Source organism: Xyrauchen texanus, chromosome 40 (assembly GCF_025860055.1).
Source record: "Xyrauchen texanus isolate HMW12.3.18 chromosome 40, RBS_HiC_50CHRs, whole genome shotgun sequence".
NCBI classification, from domain to species: Eukaryota; Metazoa; Chordata; class Actinopteri; order Cypriniformes; family Catostomidae; genus Xyrauchen; species Xyrauchen texanus.
In genome coordinates, this window is record NC_068315.1 from 29,932,678 (window position 1) to 29,951,999 (window position 19,322).

Genomic DNA, 19,322 nt, shown 5'->3' on the forward strand with positions numbered 1-19,322 from the left:
CCTTTTAAAAATGTGTAAGTACAAGCAACATAAAAAAACACAAATTAACCATAGATATTATTATATGGTTACTATTAATAAAACCAAGTTACAATATGGATACTACAGCAATGCTGTAGCAAAATCATGGTTAATTTTATCAAAAACTTTATTACTGCCAAAAACAACTAGGTTACTACAGTCGTGATTACTAGTCATTGTTAATACTACATTAAATCCATGGGTAATTTTCATACGGGTATTATTTATTAACGAGGATTAAAGATCATTATCAATGTTTTAACACCTCTGTATTTAAATAAGCCTGTAAAATGGTCACTCAATGCAATTATTATACATGTCACGTCTAGGTTTGTCATTACTTAGTGTGAATGACTCCAGATTCTATTTTCTGTCATTACATCAGGAAAGCACTGCTCCCTCTTCAAACGAGCGCTGTCTGAAAGGGTGAGCACTATCACTACTCTAGTGACAAGCACTGTCTGACTGCTGGTGTAATTTAGCATTTCTGTGCGTCAAGATGAGCGAAAGAAAAATAGTTCCGGTGCCATGCAACAATACGCTAATATAATATTTTTTTCCCCACTTCGATGCTTATGAGATGCATTAATATTAATTTTATCTAAATAATAAGATCAATAGTTTAAAAAAAAAACTTCAGAATCTATATTTGTAAGTGAGGATCGATACCACACCAGTATCGGAAGTACCAATGCTTTAGTATCGATCCGCCCATCCATAAATGTTACTCAACAGATGAACGATACATTCAGTTGATTTCCCTTGACTTGTTCATTTTGTAACATTGAACAATATAATATTGTCATGTTTAAACAATCTCAGTGTTCACTCTGCTTTTGGCCTCAATCTCTGTATGTGAAAACGAACGTTTATGTCGTCCTAAACCCTTGTGCGTCAATTAAAAAAAGTTTCTCAGAGGTCCTGATCATGACTACCAAATATTCATTCATTTTCAAGATTTTAACCCTTTAAATGCCAGTTTGTTTCATACTGCCACTTTAGTTTCACTCACACACACACACACACACACACACACACACACACACACACACACACACACACACACACACACACACACACACACACACAATGTTTTGTAAATGTAAATGTCAAAAGGCTATAGAACCTGTAATATTTTAAGTAAGGATTGTTGCAGTAGTGGCAACCTTTTCCTCTTTGTATTATTTTATTTTATAGTTCTCTGTCACCTGTTTATTTATTTATTGCTTGTTTTTGTTTTACATTTGAATGAATGTTCCTTTTTGTATTCATTGTTTTTGTATAAAGCAATGTAAAATAATACAATTATGTTCCTATACAAATGAGAACAAGATGGCAGATAATTAAATAACGTATGTTACTAAGAACATATCATATTCATGAGAAAAGGTTTAAAACTCAGATTCACCCCTTTCCAGACTGCCCCTTTTAATTGTTTTGAGTCTATCAAGGCTTTTTTTTTATTTTATTTTTTTTTTTAAATAAAGCCTGGATGACGTATTTGCTTGATGAATTCAACAAAATACATTATTTGTGCCTCGTTCTTCATTTCAGTTGCATTTTTTATATTCACTGTATGTATTGAGTCCTAAATAGCAAAATAAAAGTCCTTAGAGGACTTAACTCATCAGCTCAGATTCGTCTGACAAATGCTTACAGAATATTACAGTCAAGAAAGATTAATATGAAAGATTAATTCAGCCCAATTTAAAAGTGGCATGCCAAACTGATTTGAACACAGCGCTGCGTCCTCCGTTGATCTGGACTAGAGCATTTAATGTTATATATTGCAGGAAAACCGTCAATATTATAATACTACCATTTTAAAAAACAACACAAAGCATGAGGTGAATCCATTACCTGGCAATTTCCTAAATGTTCGTTTCGTGAAAGTACTTCTGTGAATGTAGTACTAATGTTTCTCCCATGATGCCCCTCGGTGTTATCGCAGGAGGGGGACATGATAATTCACAACCATAACAGTTTATTCTAACTAAGTATCTGTGTGTCCATTAAATATCTTATTGACATTACTGGGATTGTCTGAGCGCGTGAATGATGGCTCCGTTCAGTTTGCTGTCAGTCGGTGCAAATGTTCTGCTGAAGTCTTTGGGTTTGTTCTGTTCTGCATCTGCTGTGAGGTGAGCATGCTTCCAGTTTAAGGTTATTCATGCATGTGCAGTTTGTTGAGTTATGTCTTCGAAATCATAACAAGACTGCATAAATCACACATTTGCAATTACTTGCACTAACCACGTTTTGAACATTTACTAGGGTAATACTATTTATTTTTTTTTTTAATTTTTTTTTTTTTTACATTCACCATGGTATTATCATGTTTTTATTTATTTTTCATAAAAAAAAACTGTAGGATATTTACTATGGTAATGCAAAGTTTTTGGACATTTACTGTAGTCTTACCATGTTTATGGACATGCACCATGGTACTATCATGTTTTTTGACATTTACTTTGGAAATACCATGTGTTTGGACATGTCTCATGGTATTATGATGTTTTTTCCAAATTTACTATGGTAACACCATGTTTTTGGACCTGTCTCGTGGTATAATGTATTTTTTCTTTTACATTTATTATCGTAACATCGTGCTATTTTTTTAAAATTACCATGGTAATATGATGTTTTTGAACATTTACTATAGTAATACCATATTTATGCACATGTATAAAAACAAAACAATGTACATTTAATATGGTAATACCAAGGTTTTTGGACATGTAACATAGTACTATCATTTTTAAATTTACTATGGCTATACTATATTTTTGTACATTTTACCATGGTATTATCATGTTTTGTGTTTTTGCATTTATTATGGTAATACTTGGTTTTAATACTTGGTATTTTTGTGTTTAATTATCATTTTTTTTTTTACATTTGGCATGGCACCATCATGTTTTATTTTTTTGTTACTTTTACTATGGTAATACAGGGTTTTTGGACATTTACTGTGGTCTTACCATGTTTTTGGACATGTCTCATGGTATTATTGTGTTTTTTTTTTTTTTACATTTGCCATGGTACTATCATGTTTTATTTTTTTTTACATTTAACATGGTAATTCAGGGTTTTTTAACATTTACCATGTTATTATGATCGTTATGGACATTTGCTGTAGTATTACCATGTTTATGGACATGCACCATGGTACTATCATATTTTTTGTCATTTACTTTGGAAATACCATGTGTTTGGACATGTCTCATGGTATTATGATGTTTTTTGCAAATGTACTATGGTAATACCATGTGTATGGACATGTACCTTGGCACTATTGTATTTGTTTACTTTTACTATGGTAATACCATGTGTATGGACCATAGACTGTAAAAAAAGATGGACGACGCCCCTTCGCTCTTTTCCATTGGTGAGAACTGAAGCCGCCATTGTCCCGATATGGCGCTGACGTCTTGGGACTTGAGTCTGCACAGTTGCGATTTCGGGACCAGACCTGCGCACTAGTGAGCAGGAAGTAAAGCCGCGAAATCAAGGCCCCGCCCTCACTCTCGCTGAGTCAATCTCAAGCACACGCCCCTGCACTTTTGACTTTTGACGGTGTGAAATAATTAATTATAGAAATTTAGATATTAAATTTAAAGCTCCAATCTCCTCAGTCATCCGAAGATCCCGAAAAAAAGTCAGTTGGTGCTTCAGTGACTACTTCGCTCAGAGAACCTGTCAATCACAGCTGTCAATCATGATGTCACAGCACCGTTTTTATAGCATCAAATAACTAACTAAAAACAAACTTATTTTGAAAACAAACACTTGAAATTACATCAACGTGATAGTTTCTGTCATTTACTGTAGTTTCTATCTTTGGAAAAAAGATATGTGAATTGTAATTTAATTGTTTAGTTGGTCTCACATCCCGTTGAATAACATGGGGAGGCGGGGTTTATGACCTATACTAGGACCAGTCACCGGGGGGCGATCGAGACGTTTTGGCTTCACTTTTGAGGGCTTGTGCGGCACACTTGGTATGGACATGTACCTTGGCACTATTGTATTTTTTAACTTTTACTATGGTAATACCATATTTTTGGACATGTCTCGTGGTATCATGTTTTATTTTTTTACATTTACCATGGTAATATGATGTTTTTTAACATTTACTATAGTAAAACTATATTTGTGCGCATGTACATAAGGTTTGTTTTACATTTAATATGGTAATACCATGGTTTTTTGACATGTACCTTGGTATTATCATTTTCTTTTAACATTTATTTTGGTAATATTTGTTATTCATTGTAGTCTTGTATAATGTCCTGTTGTTTTGTAATTGTAGGTGCTCCTGTGTAGTTCCAGTGATAAAGAGTTTTTGTACCACAACAGGGGGTCCACCTAAGCGACCCCTCACAGCATACATGAAATATGTGCAGGAGATTCAGCCCACCTTCATCAGACAAAATCCAGGTAGTGTGTTGGATTGCAAGATTCACTTCTATAACCTCTCTGGTTGTAAGGCATACCAGGTTTGTTTCACAAAATTCACATATTGAATCTCTTAATGAACACGCTCTTTCATCCAGGAGTGAAAAATGTGGATATTGTTAGAAAGATAGCCCAGCAGTGGAGAATCCTGACTCCTGAACAGAAGCAGGTACATTTGAGTTTGCCTATATTCTATCCCCATTCTAAATGAATGCAGTGATCTCTTAATTTATTCCAGAACTGAACATAATATTGTTGAATTATATAAATTAATATCCACACAAAATTGCTGAAATTAACACTTTCTTTACTCCGCAGCACTTCTCTAACTGACCAAGCTGCCTCTGTCATTGATTGACACAATAATCTCAAAATGGATAATACTCAAACAATTAACCATCACTAGTTTGATAACTGCAGTAAACTCTAAAAAAATATTGACAATTTAAGTGAATTTCTTGTGTTTGAACTCTAGCATATGTATCACAGCCATTTCAGGATGCATCTTTGGCAGCTAGGGAGCAGTACAAGCTTGCTGTGGAGAAATACAAAGCCCAGCTCACCCCAGCACAGTCTGCTGCTATTGCAGAGGAGAGGAGACAGAAGATGGCCAAAAGAAAAGCAATTAGGAAAAAGAAGGTGAGTGTTTCTTAGTAAATCTCACCTCCAATGGGAAGTGGTTCCACTCAATAACTTGGTCTCATATTCAGAGTCATGAATTTTACAAACTACAGTACTGTGCAAAAGTTTTAGACACTTGTGAAAAATGTTGCATAGTGAGAATGTCTTTAAAAATAATGATATAAATAGTTTTCATTTATCAGTTAACATCATACAAAGTTCAGTAAACATAAAAAAGCTAAATCAATATTCGGTGTGACCACCTTTGCCTTTAAAACAGCACCAAGTCTCCTAGATACATCTGGACACAGTTTCTCTTGGTTGTTGGCAGATATGATGTTCCACAGTTCTTCTATCTATTTAGGCCGTCTCAATTGGCCATCTCTTTATGTAATCTCAGACTGACACGATGTTCAGTGGGGGGCTTTGTGGGGAACATGACATCTGTTGCAGGGCTCCCTGTTCTTCTGTTCTAATCTTTTATAATTGCAAAAGTGATGTTTGGGCATTTTGAGCAGCTGGTGATCGAACAAGTGGTGTCAGTAACAAGAATATCTCCTTTTACAAATCATGAATGTTCTCGTCTCTTGCATTCAAAAAAGGGAGTGACTATTTGCACCCAGGTCTAATTAGAACTAGCCATATATATCAGCAATTATCGACCCAATAGTCTGGGTTATGGTTTGGATAATTATCAAATTAAAGGAATATTCCGGGTTCAATACACGTTAAGCTCATTCAACAGCATTTGTGGCATAACGTTGATGATAATGTGTCTCACTGTAACATTGTTTTTAAAGAAAAGGAGGGACAAGTCCAAATGAATTGTTGTGGTAATAGTTTTAAGTAAATTAAAACTTCAGCATAACGGACACTCTTTTTAAATACCAATATACAATAACAGAACATTAAACATGATCAAATCTCCTTATATACTCATCTTGCTCAAAAATGCATAAAATAACACATAATTTCAACACTTGTTCTCCCCATACAGTCCCAAGCAAAGCATGCTGGGAAATGGAAACCCTCTGCCCAGTTTGATCACTTTTACATTAACACTGCAAAAAGTATTCATGTTGTCCCAACTCAAATGGATTAAGTAAACTAATTATTAGGGCTGTCAATTGTTTAATTTTTTAATCAAATTAATTACATGATGGTGTTAATTAATTAATCACATTTAATCGCATATACAAATATTTGCTGAGAAAGCCCCTCATATAACAATAATTCAATATATAATGATGAAATAATTATACAAAGTTATCTTTAAATATGTAAGAGAACTTCTCACAAGGCAGTTCAGGTCAGTCACTTTTAATGTTGCCACAATGTAGTACACACAGCTTCCACAATATACATATACACACAACACGGCACTGAGCCTTCAGCTACACACATCTCTCTGTCTCTCTCTCTCTCTCTGTGGAGGCCCTCTGGCTGCTTTTTATGCCGCTTTCCCCGTGCTCACTGAAATTAGAGACAGGTGTCAGACATAATTTAGCTCAGGTGTAAGCGCCCTTACCGCTTTTCTCTCCCGGACGGGCGCTTGACCACGCCCCCGCTGCCACAAAATAATAAAAAAATAAATATATATATATATATATATATATATATATATATATATATATATATATAATAAAAATATTAAGATAATTAAGTTAATCATTGATAAGACAATACAAAAAACGGCTTTAGAATCCAATGTATTGTTTACTACCATATTATTGAACCTAAGCCAATCATTGACATGGTAACATCGTGCTATTTTTTTACAATTACCATTGTAATATGATGTTTTTAAACATTTACTATAGTAATACCATATTTATGTAAAAAAACAAAAAAAAACATGTACATTTAATATGGTAATACCAAGCTTTTTGGACATGTAACATAGTACTATCATTTTTAAATTTACTATGGCTATACTATATTTTTGTACATTTACCATAGTATTTTCATGTTTTGTGTTTTTGCATTTATTATGGTAATACTTGGTTTTAATACTTGGTATTTTTGTGTTTAATTATAATTTTTTTTACATTTGGCATGGCACCATCATGTTTTATTTTTTTGTTACTTTTACTATGGTAATACAGGGTTTTTGGAAATTTACTGTGGTCTTACTATGTTTTTGGACCTGTCTCATGGTATTATTGTGTTATTTTTTTTTTTTTTACATTTGCCTTGGTAATTCAGGGTTTTTGAACATTTACTATTATATCTTTATTATGAACTTTATGGACATTTGCTTTAGTATTACCATGTTTACCAATTGTATTGTCTTGGTATTGTCATTACCAAGACAATACAAAAAACGGCTTTAGAATACAATGTATTGTTTACTACCATATTATTGAACCTAAGCCAATCATTGACACACAGTTCACAGCAATCCATTTCACAAGTGAATTTGTCAATCAGTTTGAGATTTATTATGAGGGTTTGTTTAAGGACCCGTCAATGTACACCTGCATCAGACATGCTTGTGTAGCGTCTCGGGTGTGTTGCATCATAAACATAATATTTTTAGGTCACTGTGTCAAGTTAAATATAGTTTAATACTTGGAATACATCTTGAGATCTCGTAGTTCGAATTTGCGCTCCTTCAAGTGTTTTCAACGCAAGAACGTAACGCACTTTTGTGTTGTGCTGCTGCTGAAGAGTTGTTTTGTTCACTGTATAAACTGTGTGTTGCCATACAGTTGAAATTTCAATTACTGCCCTCTGGAGTAAACAGGCGGTACTACAAGCTTGCATTTCTGAGGAATCTTCCTTATTACGGTTCGGGGGCATTGCGATTAATTGTGGAAAATTTTTTAACGTGTTATTTTTAATAAAATGAATCGCACTGAATTAATGCGTTAAATCAACAGCCCTACTAATTATACAAATTTAAATGGAATGCAATAAAGTCAAGTTGTGACAATATTTTAGAATTGGGTTGCTTTAGATTATTTCAATTAAGCAAACTGAACAAGCAGCAAACAAGTTAAAGGGATAGTTCACCCAAAAATGAAAATTCTCTCATAATTTACTCGCCCTCATGCCATACCAGATCCGTATTACTTTCTTTCTTCAGCAGAACACAAACAAAGGTTTTTAGAAGAATATTTCAGCTCTGTAGGGATGAAACCGCTCCTCTCATTCTCGGCAGATAGCCGCGGTTCCTCTGGCTCTCTGCGGCTGTCAGAGACCCCTCAGTCCCCAGGCAGATGGCTGCGACTGCAGCTGCTCCCCTGGTGGATGGCAGCAGTGAGGTCTCTGTGACAGCGCCTCCCTCCTCCCTCCCGGGTTTCAGCACCACCGTATCCGGTAAAGGATGGGCAAGGAGGACGCGGGAACCAGCTGAACAGTCAATATAAAGTTTTAATGCAAAACTCAACATAAATATAAGACAAACGCACACGCATGCAGCGTGGCCGCATGCGTCTCTCTCTCTCGAACTGGCTTCTCCGGCTCCCCTTTATTTCGCTGTCCCACTGATCATCTGATTCAGTGCCGGCCGTCGACTCCAGTGGATTAATTAATGTCTTCTGAAGCTAAACATTAGGTATGCCTAAGATAAATATCAGTATATATTTTTTTTTACTAAATATGTTTGCTTCCGGCCAGCTTGAAGCTTGTATGTTGATGAGGGTGTAGTTCAAACTAGCTCTCATGTGACGTAAGTGCGTAAGTCTCCTCTGCATAGATATTCATACATAGTGTAGATCCCTTATTAGCAGCTGTTTCTATGGACCGCAGTACTTTTTTGACAAAAAGGAGTTTATGCAGCAGTCTGAGCAAGAAGCTTGATCTGACTTAGGGTTACTCACTCCTCACTCACTCACTTGCATTCAAACCGATTCAAACAGCTCACCTTGTTTACTGTTCCAAGATGGCTCTGCAGTTGACGTATTCAAACCAGGCGAATAAGGCATCTTTATGTGATTCTCTATGCTCTTCCTTATGTCACGTGTCAGTTCTCACGCAAACTTGCCAAAGCGCTTGACCTCGACCCTCGTGAATTTTCAGTGTAAAAAATGTTTATTGATCCATTTCTTACACACACCTAACATTTAGCTTCAGAAGACATTAATTAATCCACTGCAGTCATATGGATTATTTTATTCTGGCTTTTTGTGCTTTTTTTTTTGGTTCAAAAATGTTGCATCCATTCTCTTGCATTGTATGGACCTACAGAGCTGGAATATTCTTCTAAAATCTTCATTTTTGTTCTGCAGAAGGATGAAAGTCATACACATCTGGGATGGCATGGGGATGAGTAAATTATGAGAGAATTTTCATTTATGGGTGAAATATCCCTTTAAGCTCAATCGACAGTATTTGTGCCATAATGTTGATTACCACAAAAATGTATTTCGGGTTGTACTTAATTTCTTTAAAAAATAAAAAAATCGAGGTTACAATGAAGCACTTACAGTGGAAGTGAACGGGGACAATTTTTTAATGTTAATACACAGAAATGTGAAGCTTAGCGTTTTATAAAAGCACTTACATTAATTCTTCTGTTAAAACTCATGTATTATTTGAGCTATAAAGTTGTTTAAATCATAATTATTTACAGTTGTTTTAATTTTTTTTTTTTTTTACATTACATTGTCATGGCAAAGAAGTTGAAAAATGTGCTATAATTTACACAGAAAAATTAAGTGATTTTATCACACTAAAATGTTTACATGCATATTGTTTGTCTTGTGCCTATATTTGTGAAACAGTGAAACCGCTTCCATTGTAAGTGCCTCAATTTAACCTTGATTTGTTTTTTTAAAGAAAAGGAGGGATGAGACTAAATTTATTTTTAGGGTAATCAATATTATGCCACACATGCTGTACATTGAGCTTAACTTGTATTGAACCTAGAATATTCCTTTAAAGTAACCTTAAAGGGGACCTATTATGCAAAATTCACTTTGACATGGTGTTTGAACATAAATGTGTGTTGGCAGTGTGTGTACACAACTACCCTATAATGATAAAAATCCACCCAGTCCTTTTTTTTTTAGTCCCCATTAATCATAAGCACTGTCTCAGATCAAGCCGTTCACAGATGCTGTACAAAGTGAGTTCACTTTGTACAGGTCCTGCCCACGACTGTTGACGGACACTGCCGAAGGACGTTTGCTTGTGTGTGTTGTTCAGTTATAGCGCATAGTGAACGTTGTAACAATATTTGTTTGTGTTGCTCATTCATCATTGCAAAACTGCTGAAAGATCTGTACAACAAATAAATACATTTATCAAATAACCATTTGGAAACTTCCTGGTTCATTTTCAAAGTTGTTACTTCAGTGTCTGACTCTGGTTCAAACATATAGGGCTGAACACCACTATTTTCGCTGTCAGTCATATTGCTTATGATGTCTAGTTATCCGAAGCAGAGACCCTATTCTGGATACAGGGCGGGCAGCACCAGCTCATTTGCATTTAAAGACACACACACACAAACAGCTCTTTGTTCCCACCCACAAATGGCCGATTTCAACATGGGATAATAAAATATCTGTAGGGTATTTTGAGCTGAAACTTCACAGACACATTCTGGGGACACTTATCTTAATAGGTGCCCTTTAAGACTTAAGGCATGTGGGCTATGCAGAAACTGACCATAAAAAATACATTTACTTTGAGAAATATTCACTGGAGTCTCCTTTATTATAGAACACTAATTGCACTTGAGTACAAGTAGCATACATTATTGTGTATCTGGGGTACAGACAGGTCCAACATTGAGATTTTAAATAAATATTGTGTTGTAATTGTAGGAGCTGAATACTCTTGGCAAGCCCAAACGCTCCAGGAGTGCCTTCAACATCTTCATGGCAGAGAACTTTGAGGAAGCGAAAGGAACTACTATGCAGGTGAAGACTGGCTCTAATTAGACAATTTTTGTTTTACTGTAGACAACAATTTGTAAAGCTAAAAACAAACAGACTCATGGAATTGGTGTGAACAGATGTGGGCGGTTACGGGGGTGGAAAAGGTGGAGGACGGGAGGGGTCAAGAGCTAAACACACACACACACAGAAATGGCTGAACATTACATTAAACATGTACCACACTAGCTGATTTTTGCAGTGATTTTCAGGTGTGTTCTTTATTAATTGCTTTACGGCCAGGCGGAGGGAGACGAAGCACGCATTAGCATCTACCTGCGCAAGGTCATTAATCACTTGACTCTCGGGACTCCCTGCTGAATTAGTGGTTCCAGCAACACGAAAAAAGGATCAAACGTGACAGAAAAAATTGTTCCGACGCAGAGGCGGGCTCTTGTGTTCTTATCAAGTGACCAGTGAGATACTTTTACTGAAGAACTGACAAGACGTCTAGCTGATATGAACGTTTTCATCAAAATGACATCAGAAAGCGGAGCCACAACAGTCTGTTTTTATTGAACGAAATTTCTTTACTCACCGAAAGCTGCATATGGACATACACGTTCTACAGCAAACCTCGAGGTAATAAATCCAAAAATCACACACTTTCACAAGGTAAGGTTTCTCCATGATTCGTACACCTGGCTCGTTTGTAGCATTTACTAACGGAAACTGGTGCGTTTTCTCCTTGGTTTGGTTAGTTTTGGCATATATGAACACAGCAATCGCACTTGGATCCACACCAAAACAATTGCTCGGACTGATACAAACTCTGGAGCGGTTAGCTTCTGGTGAGCATGCAATCACACCCAACGGTCCAACAAAGCAAAAATATCCCTATAAAAACCATGAACGTACCTGATGGATCTGCAGAGACAAAATCAGCTTGTGACTGTAATTCATAATCAAATCGACTATATTAGATGCTGTATATTTGCACGTTTAATATGCAAGTAATTTAATAATTTCCTTAGGTAATTTTAGCACGATCGCTTATCTCTTTTGGATCGCAGAAGAACAGACACAGGTAGGAAGGTGTCAGCAAATTTGTAAAGAAATAAATATTCAGTGACCTTTTGCATAACCGTGATATAAAAAATACTCTAAAATCTGTACCCGTTGACACATTTTTACAAGTATATAATTTTAACAGGTATATCGATGTATGATCTGAATCTACTAAATGAAGAAAATGCAACATTGTAACTATTTTAACCGCTGTTAAAATACAAAATAGATTTGGAAAAAATCAGGTCTGTAAACACCCTAAATCACTCTTTTACCACTAGGCCTTTCGCGATTATTAAATAACCGTCTGATTATTGTGCATTCAAATTCCAATCACATTTTAATGGCCAAATAAGGGACTTTTTAAGCGAAGATATTGCAGAAATGCCATGAACGGCACGTTTGTGTGTCTTCGTCGAGTCCGAGTGTCACTGAGCCGCACCGCGGACGTCAACCAGCTCCTGTCCGGAAGAGCGCATGAAGTGCTCTGATGTGCGCGCTGTCAGCAGATGCTCACGTCAAACTCACGTGGAAATATAAACGAGTATAAACTTTGATAGTGAACACAAAGCACTCTGGTTTCACTTTAAACTATCGTGAAATGACAAATGTTCCTACACACTGTGTTAATGACATGCAGTGACGGAGTGGAGACGCACGGTTACTCTATTTCTGTGGAGTGATAAAATGATGAAACTAAATCTTAACCATTTTAATTAATTAAAAATTAAGGGATTGTGGGTTTAATCAGAGCATTAAAATAACGTGAAGAAATTAGGAAATAAATATTTTACGAGTTGTTTTGAGTCTGCTTGTGTGGTGCCGGCTGTAATTGTGGAAATGATTTGTATATCAGACAAAAGTGTGAAGAGTAAAGACGATAGAACAGTTTGCAAATCTGCCAAAAGATGTGGATGCTTTGCTCAAACATTTGAGAATGAAGTGAGAATGTTGAGAGTGCTTCATGTTTCATACAAATTAAACTCTATTGACAGCATTTGTAATGTTGATTACCAAAAAATAATTTCAACTCATCCTTTAAAATAAATAAATGCATTCAGTAAGGCACTTACAATGAAAGTAAATGTGTCCAATACACAAAACATTAACTACACACTGTTCACATCATCAAAAGTATGGCCACAATACTTGCATAATGTGTTTACATTACTCTAGTTAGATGAAATCACTTACTAGCCTCATCTGTCTAAAGATATCCATATTTCAAAAACGATCTAAGCATAAATCATGAAAACTTTCTCACAATCTATAGGACACAGATACATAAGAGAACTGACATAACTTAGTTTTCATTTTTCATCATTGTCTTTTGTTTTTGAACAAGCCGCTGTGTTATCTGGTATATTATCAGACATGCAGAATAACACCCTAGCTGTGCCCAAAATGACACACTATACACTATGCACTAACAAAATATACTATGCACTCAGCCATGGCATGTACTGTAGTGTATGAAAAGCATAGTGTCGTCCCAAATGGAACACTTAATGTTTTTTTACTACATTGAAGCATCCACCATTAACTGCTTATGAAAGTGACGTTTCAAGTGCACGTGATGTGTTGCTGCAAACAAACTAGTGTTGACGGTCACTACACCACCACGAGGACTTTGAGTGCATAGAGAATTGGGGAGAAAAAAAAACAGCCAATCTGGCACCAACGATCATGCCAAATAATTGAGATCACATTTTTTCCCCATTCTGATGGTTGATGTTAACATTGACTGAAGCTCCTGACCCGTCTCTGCATGATTTAATGCACTGCTGCCACAGTATTGGCTGATTAGATAATCACATTGATGATGGTTGTTGCCAGACGGGCTGGTTTGAGTATTTCTGTAACCGCTGATCTCAACCCAACAGTCTCTAGAATGGTGCTTAAAACAACATAATACTGGTGACAAAGTCTACGGTAAATCAGATAATCGCTCTGTATAATTTTGGGGAGAAGAACAGCATCTTAGAATGCTAGGCACTGTTTTAGTGGCACGAGGGGGACCTACACAATATTAGGCAGTTTGTTTTATTGTTGTGGCTGATTGTGTAAAGTACAGAAGTCTGCAAACCTTGTGAAATATCTTTGGAGATTGAATATCAGTTCTAAGCACATTGATAGTGATTAAAATTGATTACGTACATTTTTAATACTTCTTAGAACCAGCTAAAAAACAAATGTTTGTCATTTCAGTTTGCTCTAAGCAGAAACAGTATTTTTTGGTTCCCGTTCGGGCATTCTGCAGCCTCCTTTCCAAATGATAACCGGTTGGGGGGATTTTCCCCACCACTCTAGGGCTGGGGAGGGGGACGAGGGGAGGGAAAAACAAAAAAGAGGAGAGGAAATACCTGGTTTGCCGGCACCCAGATACGCTGTCGTCCGGCCCTCAGCCACTCCCCAACCTCTGGCGGACAACAGCTTTTTCTATGGGGGGGAAACGGCAGCGTACCTCAGATCCTTGGTGGCCGGCAGTGATGTCTCTGTCCCCGACTGCTCCTGGGTTGGCTGGTATTGGCAAGGACTCCACGACAGTGCATCCCTCCAGCTTCCTAGGTTTTGGCACCAATGTAACAAGGTTCAATGGAAAGGAGGAAGCGGGAACCGGATGAACCATCAAAATATTGTTTAATGATAAATTGAAACATGAAGACTAAACATAAACACAAATGCATACAGGGCCGCTGCCTGTAGCTCTCTCTCTCTCGAACTTCCGCATCTCGCTGCACTTATCACTCGGCTGATTAGCTCGGCTGATTAGCCTGATTGAGTGCCGGCCCCGCCCTCCTCCTCGTCACAACCAGTTACCAGCATTTAAAAATAACATATTCACTCAGGAACAATTGAAAATCACATTGTTTTGGTTTTCATTCATTGAACCATTTTTAGTCCCTGATTACAACAACAATTTGTGTTATATAATATACAGTAAATTATTACAAAAACACTACTACCTACTACCTAATTCATCTAGAAATTGCTTTTGATAGTGTAACGTCTAAAAAATAATTGATCTTAAAAATCCTTAGCCAGTAATCACATTTGACTGGAAAAGTCATGGCAATTCCTGGGTCAAAGGTGTGGGAACCATGTTATTTATTTTCACAAAAAGTGTTTTGGTTGTTGAACGTCATCTCTCCTTCCAGGCGAGGATGAAGTCACTGACAGATGACTGGAAGAGACTCAACATCACACAGAAACAAGTGAGTTTCAACTCAATTCACCATTTTCAAAGGGGCCTGGGTAGCTCAGCGAGTAAAGACGCTAACTACCACTCCTGGATCGTGAGTTTGAATTCAGGGTGTGCTGAGTGACTCCAGCCAGGTCACCTTAGCAACCAAATTGGCCCGGTTTCTAGGGAGGGTTGAGTCAAATGGGGTAACCTTCTCGTGGTCGCTATTATGTGGTTTGCTCTCGGCGGGGCGCGTGGTGAGTTGTGCGTGGATGCCGTGGAGTATACTGTCCAGAAGCCTCCACACACGCCATGTGACTGCAGTAACGCGCTCAACAAGCCACGTGATAAAATGCGCAGATTGACGGTCTCAGACGCAAAGGCAACTGAGATTCGTCCTCTGCCACCCAGATTGAGGCAAGTCACTACGCCACCACGAGGACATAGAGCACATTGGGAATTGAGCATTCCAAATTGGGGAGAAAAAAATATATAATTTTTCCTTTCAACATGCATCATCACAATAGATCTGACCTCACCGCTCCATTCTCAGATTTACACACAGCTCGCAGAAGACGACAAAGTCCGTTACAAAAATGAAATGCAATCGTGGGAGGAGCACATGACAGAAATCGGAAGGGAAGACCTTGTTCGGAGAAAAGAGAGGAGACCTATTAAGGTGACGTCCACCAAAGACAGACAGAAGAAATCCACAATCACAGTGCTGAAGGCAAAAGCACCGAAAAAGAAAACTGCTGCAAAAAAGACTGTGACAAGCACCAAGAAGTGAGACAATGTACAGTACATTACTCTGTTAGAGTGTGTTGTATAAAGGCCAGTTCCGTCCTGAATAAAAAGGCTCCATGCTTTCTGTTATCACAGTATTTATGTAGATTCAAAACATGAAGGATTTAAAACGATAGTTCACCCCCAAAAAAATAAAATTCTCTCACAATTCTGTGGGGCACTTAAGATGATGAATGGCAGTACTTTTATTGTTATTCAAAGACACAAAGGCTTGGAAGAACATGAGGGTGAGTAAATAATGACATAATTTTTATGTCTGGGTAAACTACCCCCTTAAAGCTGACAGACCTTCATGGCCAGTCAGGAGGTCTTCATCTTTTCAATGTATCTTTTTTTTTTTTCCAGTTTGACATATATACTATATTATAAATCTACACATTCACATTCTTCTTTTGTTTTTGCCTATTCACATTCTTTGTGTATTGTGACGTATTGGGCAGCATAGAATGTATAGTAAAAATGGACCTAAATATTGATCTGTTTCTCACCCACACTTATCATATAGATTCTGAAGACATGGATTAAACCACTTGAGTCATATCTATTAATTTTATGCTGCTTTTATTAGCTTTTTGGAGCTTCAAAGTTCTGACCATCATTCACTTGCATTGTAAGGAACTACAGAGCTGATATATTTTCAAAAATCTTTGTGTTCTGCAGAAGAATGAAAGTCATACACATCTGGGATTGTATGAGGGTGAGTAAATGATGAGATAATTAAAACATGTACATTTAAAAAATATTAAGAAAGTTATTTTTATTATTTTGAAATATAATGGGGATAAAATCAGGACTTTGAGGCTGAGCAGGGGTCAGATGACAGTTTGACCTCTTGGAGTAAAGTCTCAAAATCAGGTAAACACACCAATTTGTGAGTGATGTTCCCCAGAACAGTCATGTCCCCAGTCAAACCCTCTGACAGCCGCACACAAACAAGTTGCTGCAGATAAAAATGACAGTTTTTACTTCTGCGTATTCCTTTACGTGTAAATGACATCATCAGTGCAAGAATTCAGTTATAAAAAATATCATACCAACTATCTCAATTTTTAGTCATTATTTACAATCTTTCAATCACCTGGTGTCAAAGTGATTTTTAGTGGATGTATGAAGTCAGTTCCCCTCAAGTTCACACAGGTGTCCTAGCAAAGTAACCACAGGTGGAGTTTATCACATTAAATATGGACATGTTCAACTAACATTTGTCAACCAGAAAAAGTCCAAATACTTCTTGGCTTCATTTTGAACCGTGTATGTATTTTTTATCATTTAAAGCCTAATAACCTTTTTGTGAAGTGTTTTGCTTGAAAAGTGTGCTTGTACCGTCTTTCTATAAAATAAATATATAATAATCTATATATAATAAATGCAGCTAGGTTTGATATTTTGTTTTCTATAAAATGAAATGCATACATTGTGTGCACAATTTAAAGTTTGTGTTCATATACTTTTTGGGGCCCACTGTAACTTCAATCTGATAGATCTACCTTTACTAGATAATTGTGCTACATTATGCCTGATAAAATGAGTGTGCATTGTACTTACCTGAAGGAAAGAGAAAGCCACTCCCTCTGAGACATCTAATGCAACATTTCCCATCACCAGCTGGACTTTACCAGATTTTCTAATTAGCAGTTTTCCAATTAGACCCTCTGAGAAATCCGACAGAACAGGCATATAGGTCTTATCAGTCTGATCCTAAAGAATGATTTTATCACATTCATATCTTTCAGAGGACACCGAAGATGACATTAAGCATAGATAATATACTGTACAGCCAGACAGTCATTATTGCAAAATAAAGTCTGAGAGGCTGACTGTACATTACCTTTATTACACATCTATGAATAAATAAATGGACATGAAATATTGATTTGAGTTTTAACGTTTTTGTTATGTGAGAAGAGACTGCGGTGATATGATATGAGAGACTTAAAAGGATAGTTCATCCAAAAATGTAAATTTTCTTATCATTTTCTCACCCTCATGCCAGCCCAGATGTGTATGACTTTCTGTCTTCTGCTGAACACAAACAAAGATTTTTTTAGAAGAATATTTCAGCTCTGTTGGTCCTCAAAATGCAAGTGAATGGTGACCAGAACATTGAAGCTCAAAAAGGAAGTATAAAAGTAATCCATCTGACTCCAGTTGTTTAATCGTTGTATTCAGAAGCGATATGATATTCTTCTCCCTGCCCAGTAGGTGGCGATATGCACGAAGAATCTGACATTCATAAAAAACAAAAGACAAAGAAAGTGAAATTGAAGATTAATAGTAAAAAAGGACTTAAATATTGATCTGTTTCTCATGCACATCTATGATACCTCTTCAGATGACATGGATTTAAAAACTGGAGTTGTATGGATTACTTTTACGCTACCTTTATGTGCTTTTGGAGCTTCAAAGGTCTGATGACCATTCACTTGCATTGCATGGACCTATAAAGTTGAAATATTCTTCTAAAAATCTTCGCTTATGTTCTGCAGAAGAAAAAAAGCCATACACAGGGACACATCTGAGATGGCATGAGGATGAGTAAATGATGAGAGAATTTTCCTTTTTGGATGAACTGTCCCTTTAAACTAATTGCATTAGTGCTTGGTTGCATCAGTTATATAGTTTAGCAGTCATCCAGAAGTATTTGACAGCAGGGTGCCCTGATTGACTAATCAGAATCAGGTATTCCAGATAGCTGTTTAATAAATGTTTTATATCAGACTGAATATGGGTTGTCTTAACTGTGGTTTGTACAGTACCGTAGTGTGAAATGTGAACTAACCAGTACTTTAACATGCGACGAGCGTTTGTCCTCAAGCTTGTTATCTTCTTTTCTTGTCTTCTGTGGGCTGGTGATTTTAGGCTGGCCAGGTAGGGTATCAGGAAGTTGAATAAACAGTAGTTCTTCTTCATCTGAAACACTTAGCTGCTCAAAGTTCTCCAAACGTTGGTTGCTGTGGGCATGCGGACCCGCCTCTCGCTTGCAGCGGCTATTTGTGCTCGGCTCTGGGTGATTTCAGTAAATAATCAGACACAATGTCGTCTTTAACTACAGAAACAAAATGTGAATGGTCTTGGATTTAGTTTTTAGGTTAGAATAAGTAGCAAGGAAACTGCTTTCAAGACCCTTGAAATCAAAATGAAAATGTTCTGGCTTTTAGTTAATGTCTATTAGCTTAACATTTATAACATTTTGAATCGAAACAATGGATTCCTATGAAGGCATTCATACCTGAGCGAACATTCGCCATTTAATGGCGAGTGTGTCAATTAGCCTCTGCAGTGGGAAAATGCCTTTAAGTAGCAAACCGTGGTTTATGGCTGTGACATAAACTAGAGCT

The 19,322-nt window shown here is 36.8% G+C and overlaps 1 protein-coding gene across 1 annotated transcript; it reads left to right on the forward strand.

The window, feature by feature from the left end:
• Window positions 1–1,958: 1,958 nt before the first annotated feature.
• LOC127633202 (transcription factor A, mitochondrial-like) lies at window positions 1,959–18,695 on the forward strand. The gene is made up of 7 exons (XM_052112068.1): window positions 1,959–2,162; window positions 4,334–4,461; window positions 4,578–4,648; window positions 4,969–5,118; window positions 10,875–10,970; window positions 15,152–15,208; window positions 15,731–18,695. Exons 1-7 carry the CDS (start codon window positions 2,077–2,079, stop codon window positions 15,965–15,967), a joined length of 825 nt encoding a protein of 274 aa, XP_051968028.1. The 5' UTR covers window positions 1,959–2,076; the 3' UTR covers window positions 15,968–18,695.
• The last annotated feature ends 627 nt before the right edge of the window (window positions 18,696–19,322 follow it).

What these genes read in the sequence shown, in the direction of transcription:
- LOC127633202 (XM_052112068.1), top strand. Translation starts at nt 2,077, where the DNA reads ATGATGGCTCCGTTCAGTTTGCTGTCAGTCGGTGCAAATGTTCTGCTG. An exon ending in TGTTCTGCATCTGCTGTGAG is followed by an intron (nt 2,163 to 4,333) that starts GTGAGCATGCTT and finishes TTGTAATTGTAG; the next exon opens with GTGCTCCTGTGTAGTTCCAG. An exon ending in TGACTCCTGAACAGAAGCAG is followed by an intron (nt 4,649 to 4,968) that starts GTACATTTGAGT and finishes TATGTATCACAG; the next exon opens with CCATTTCAGGATGCATCTTT.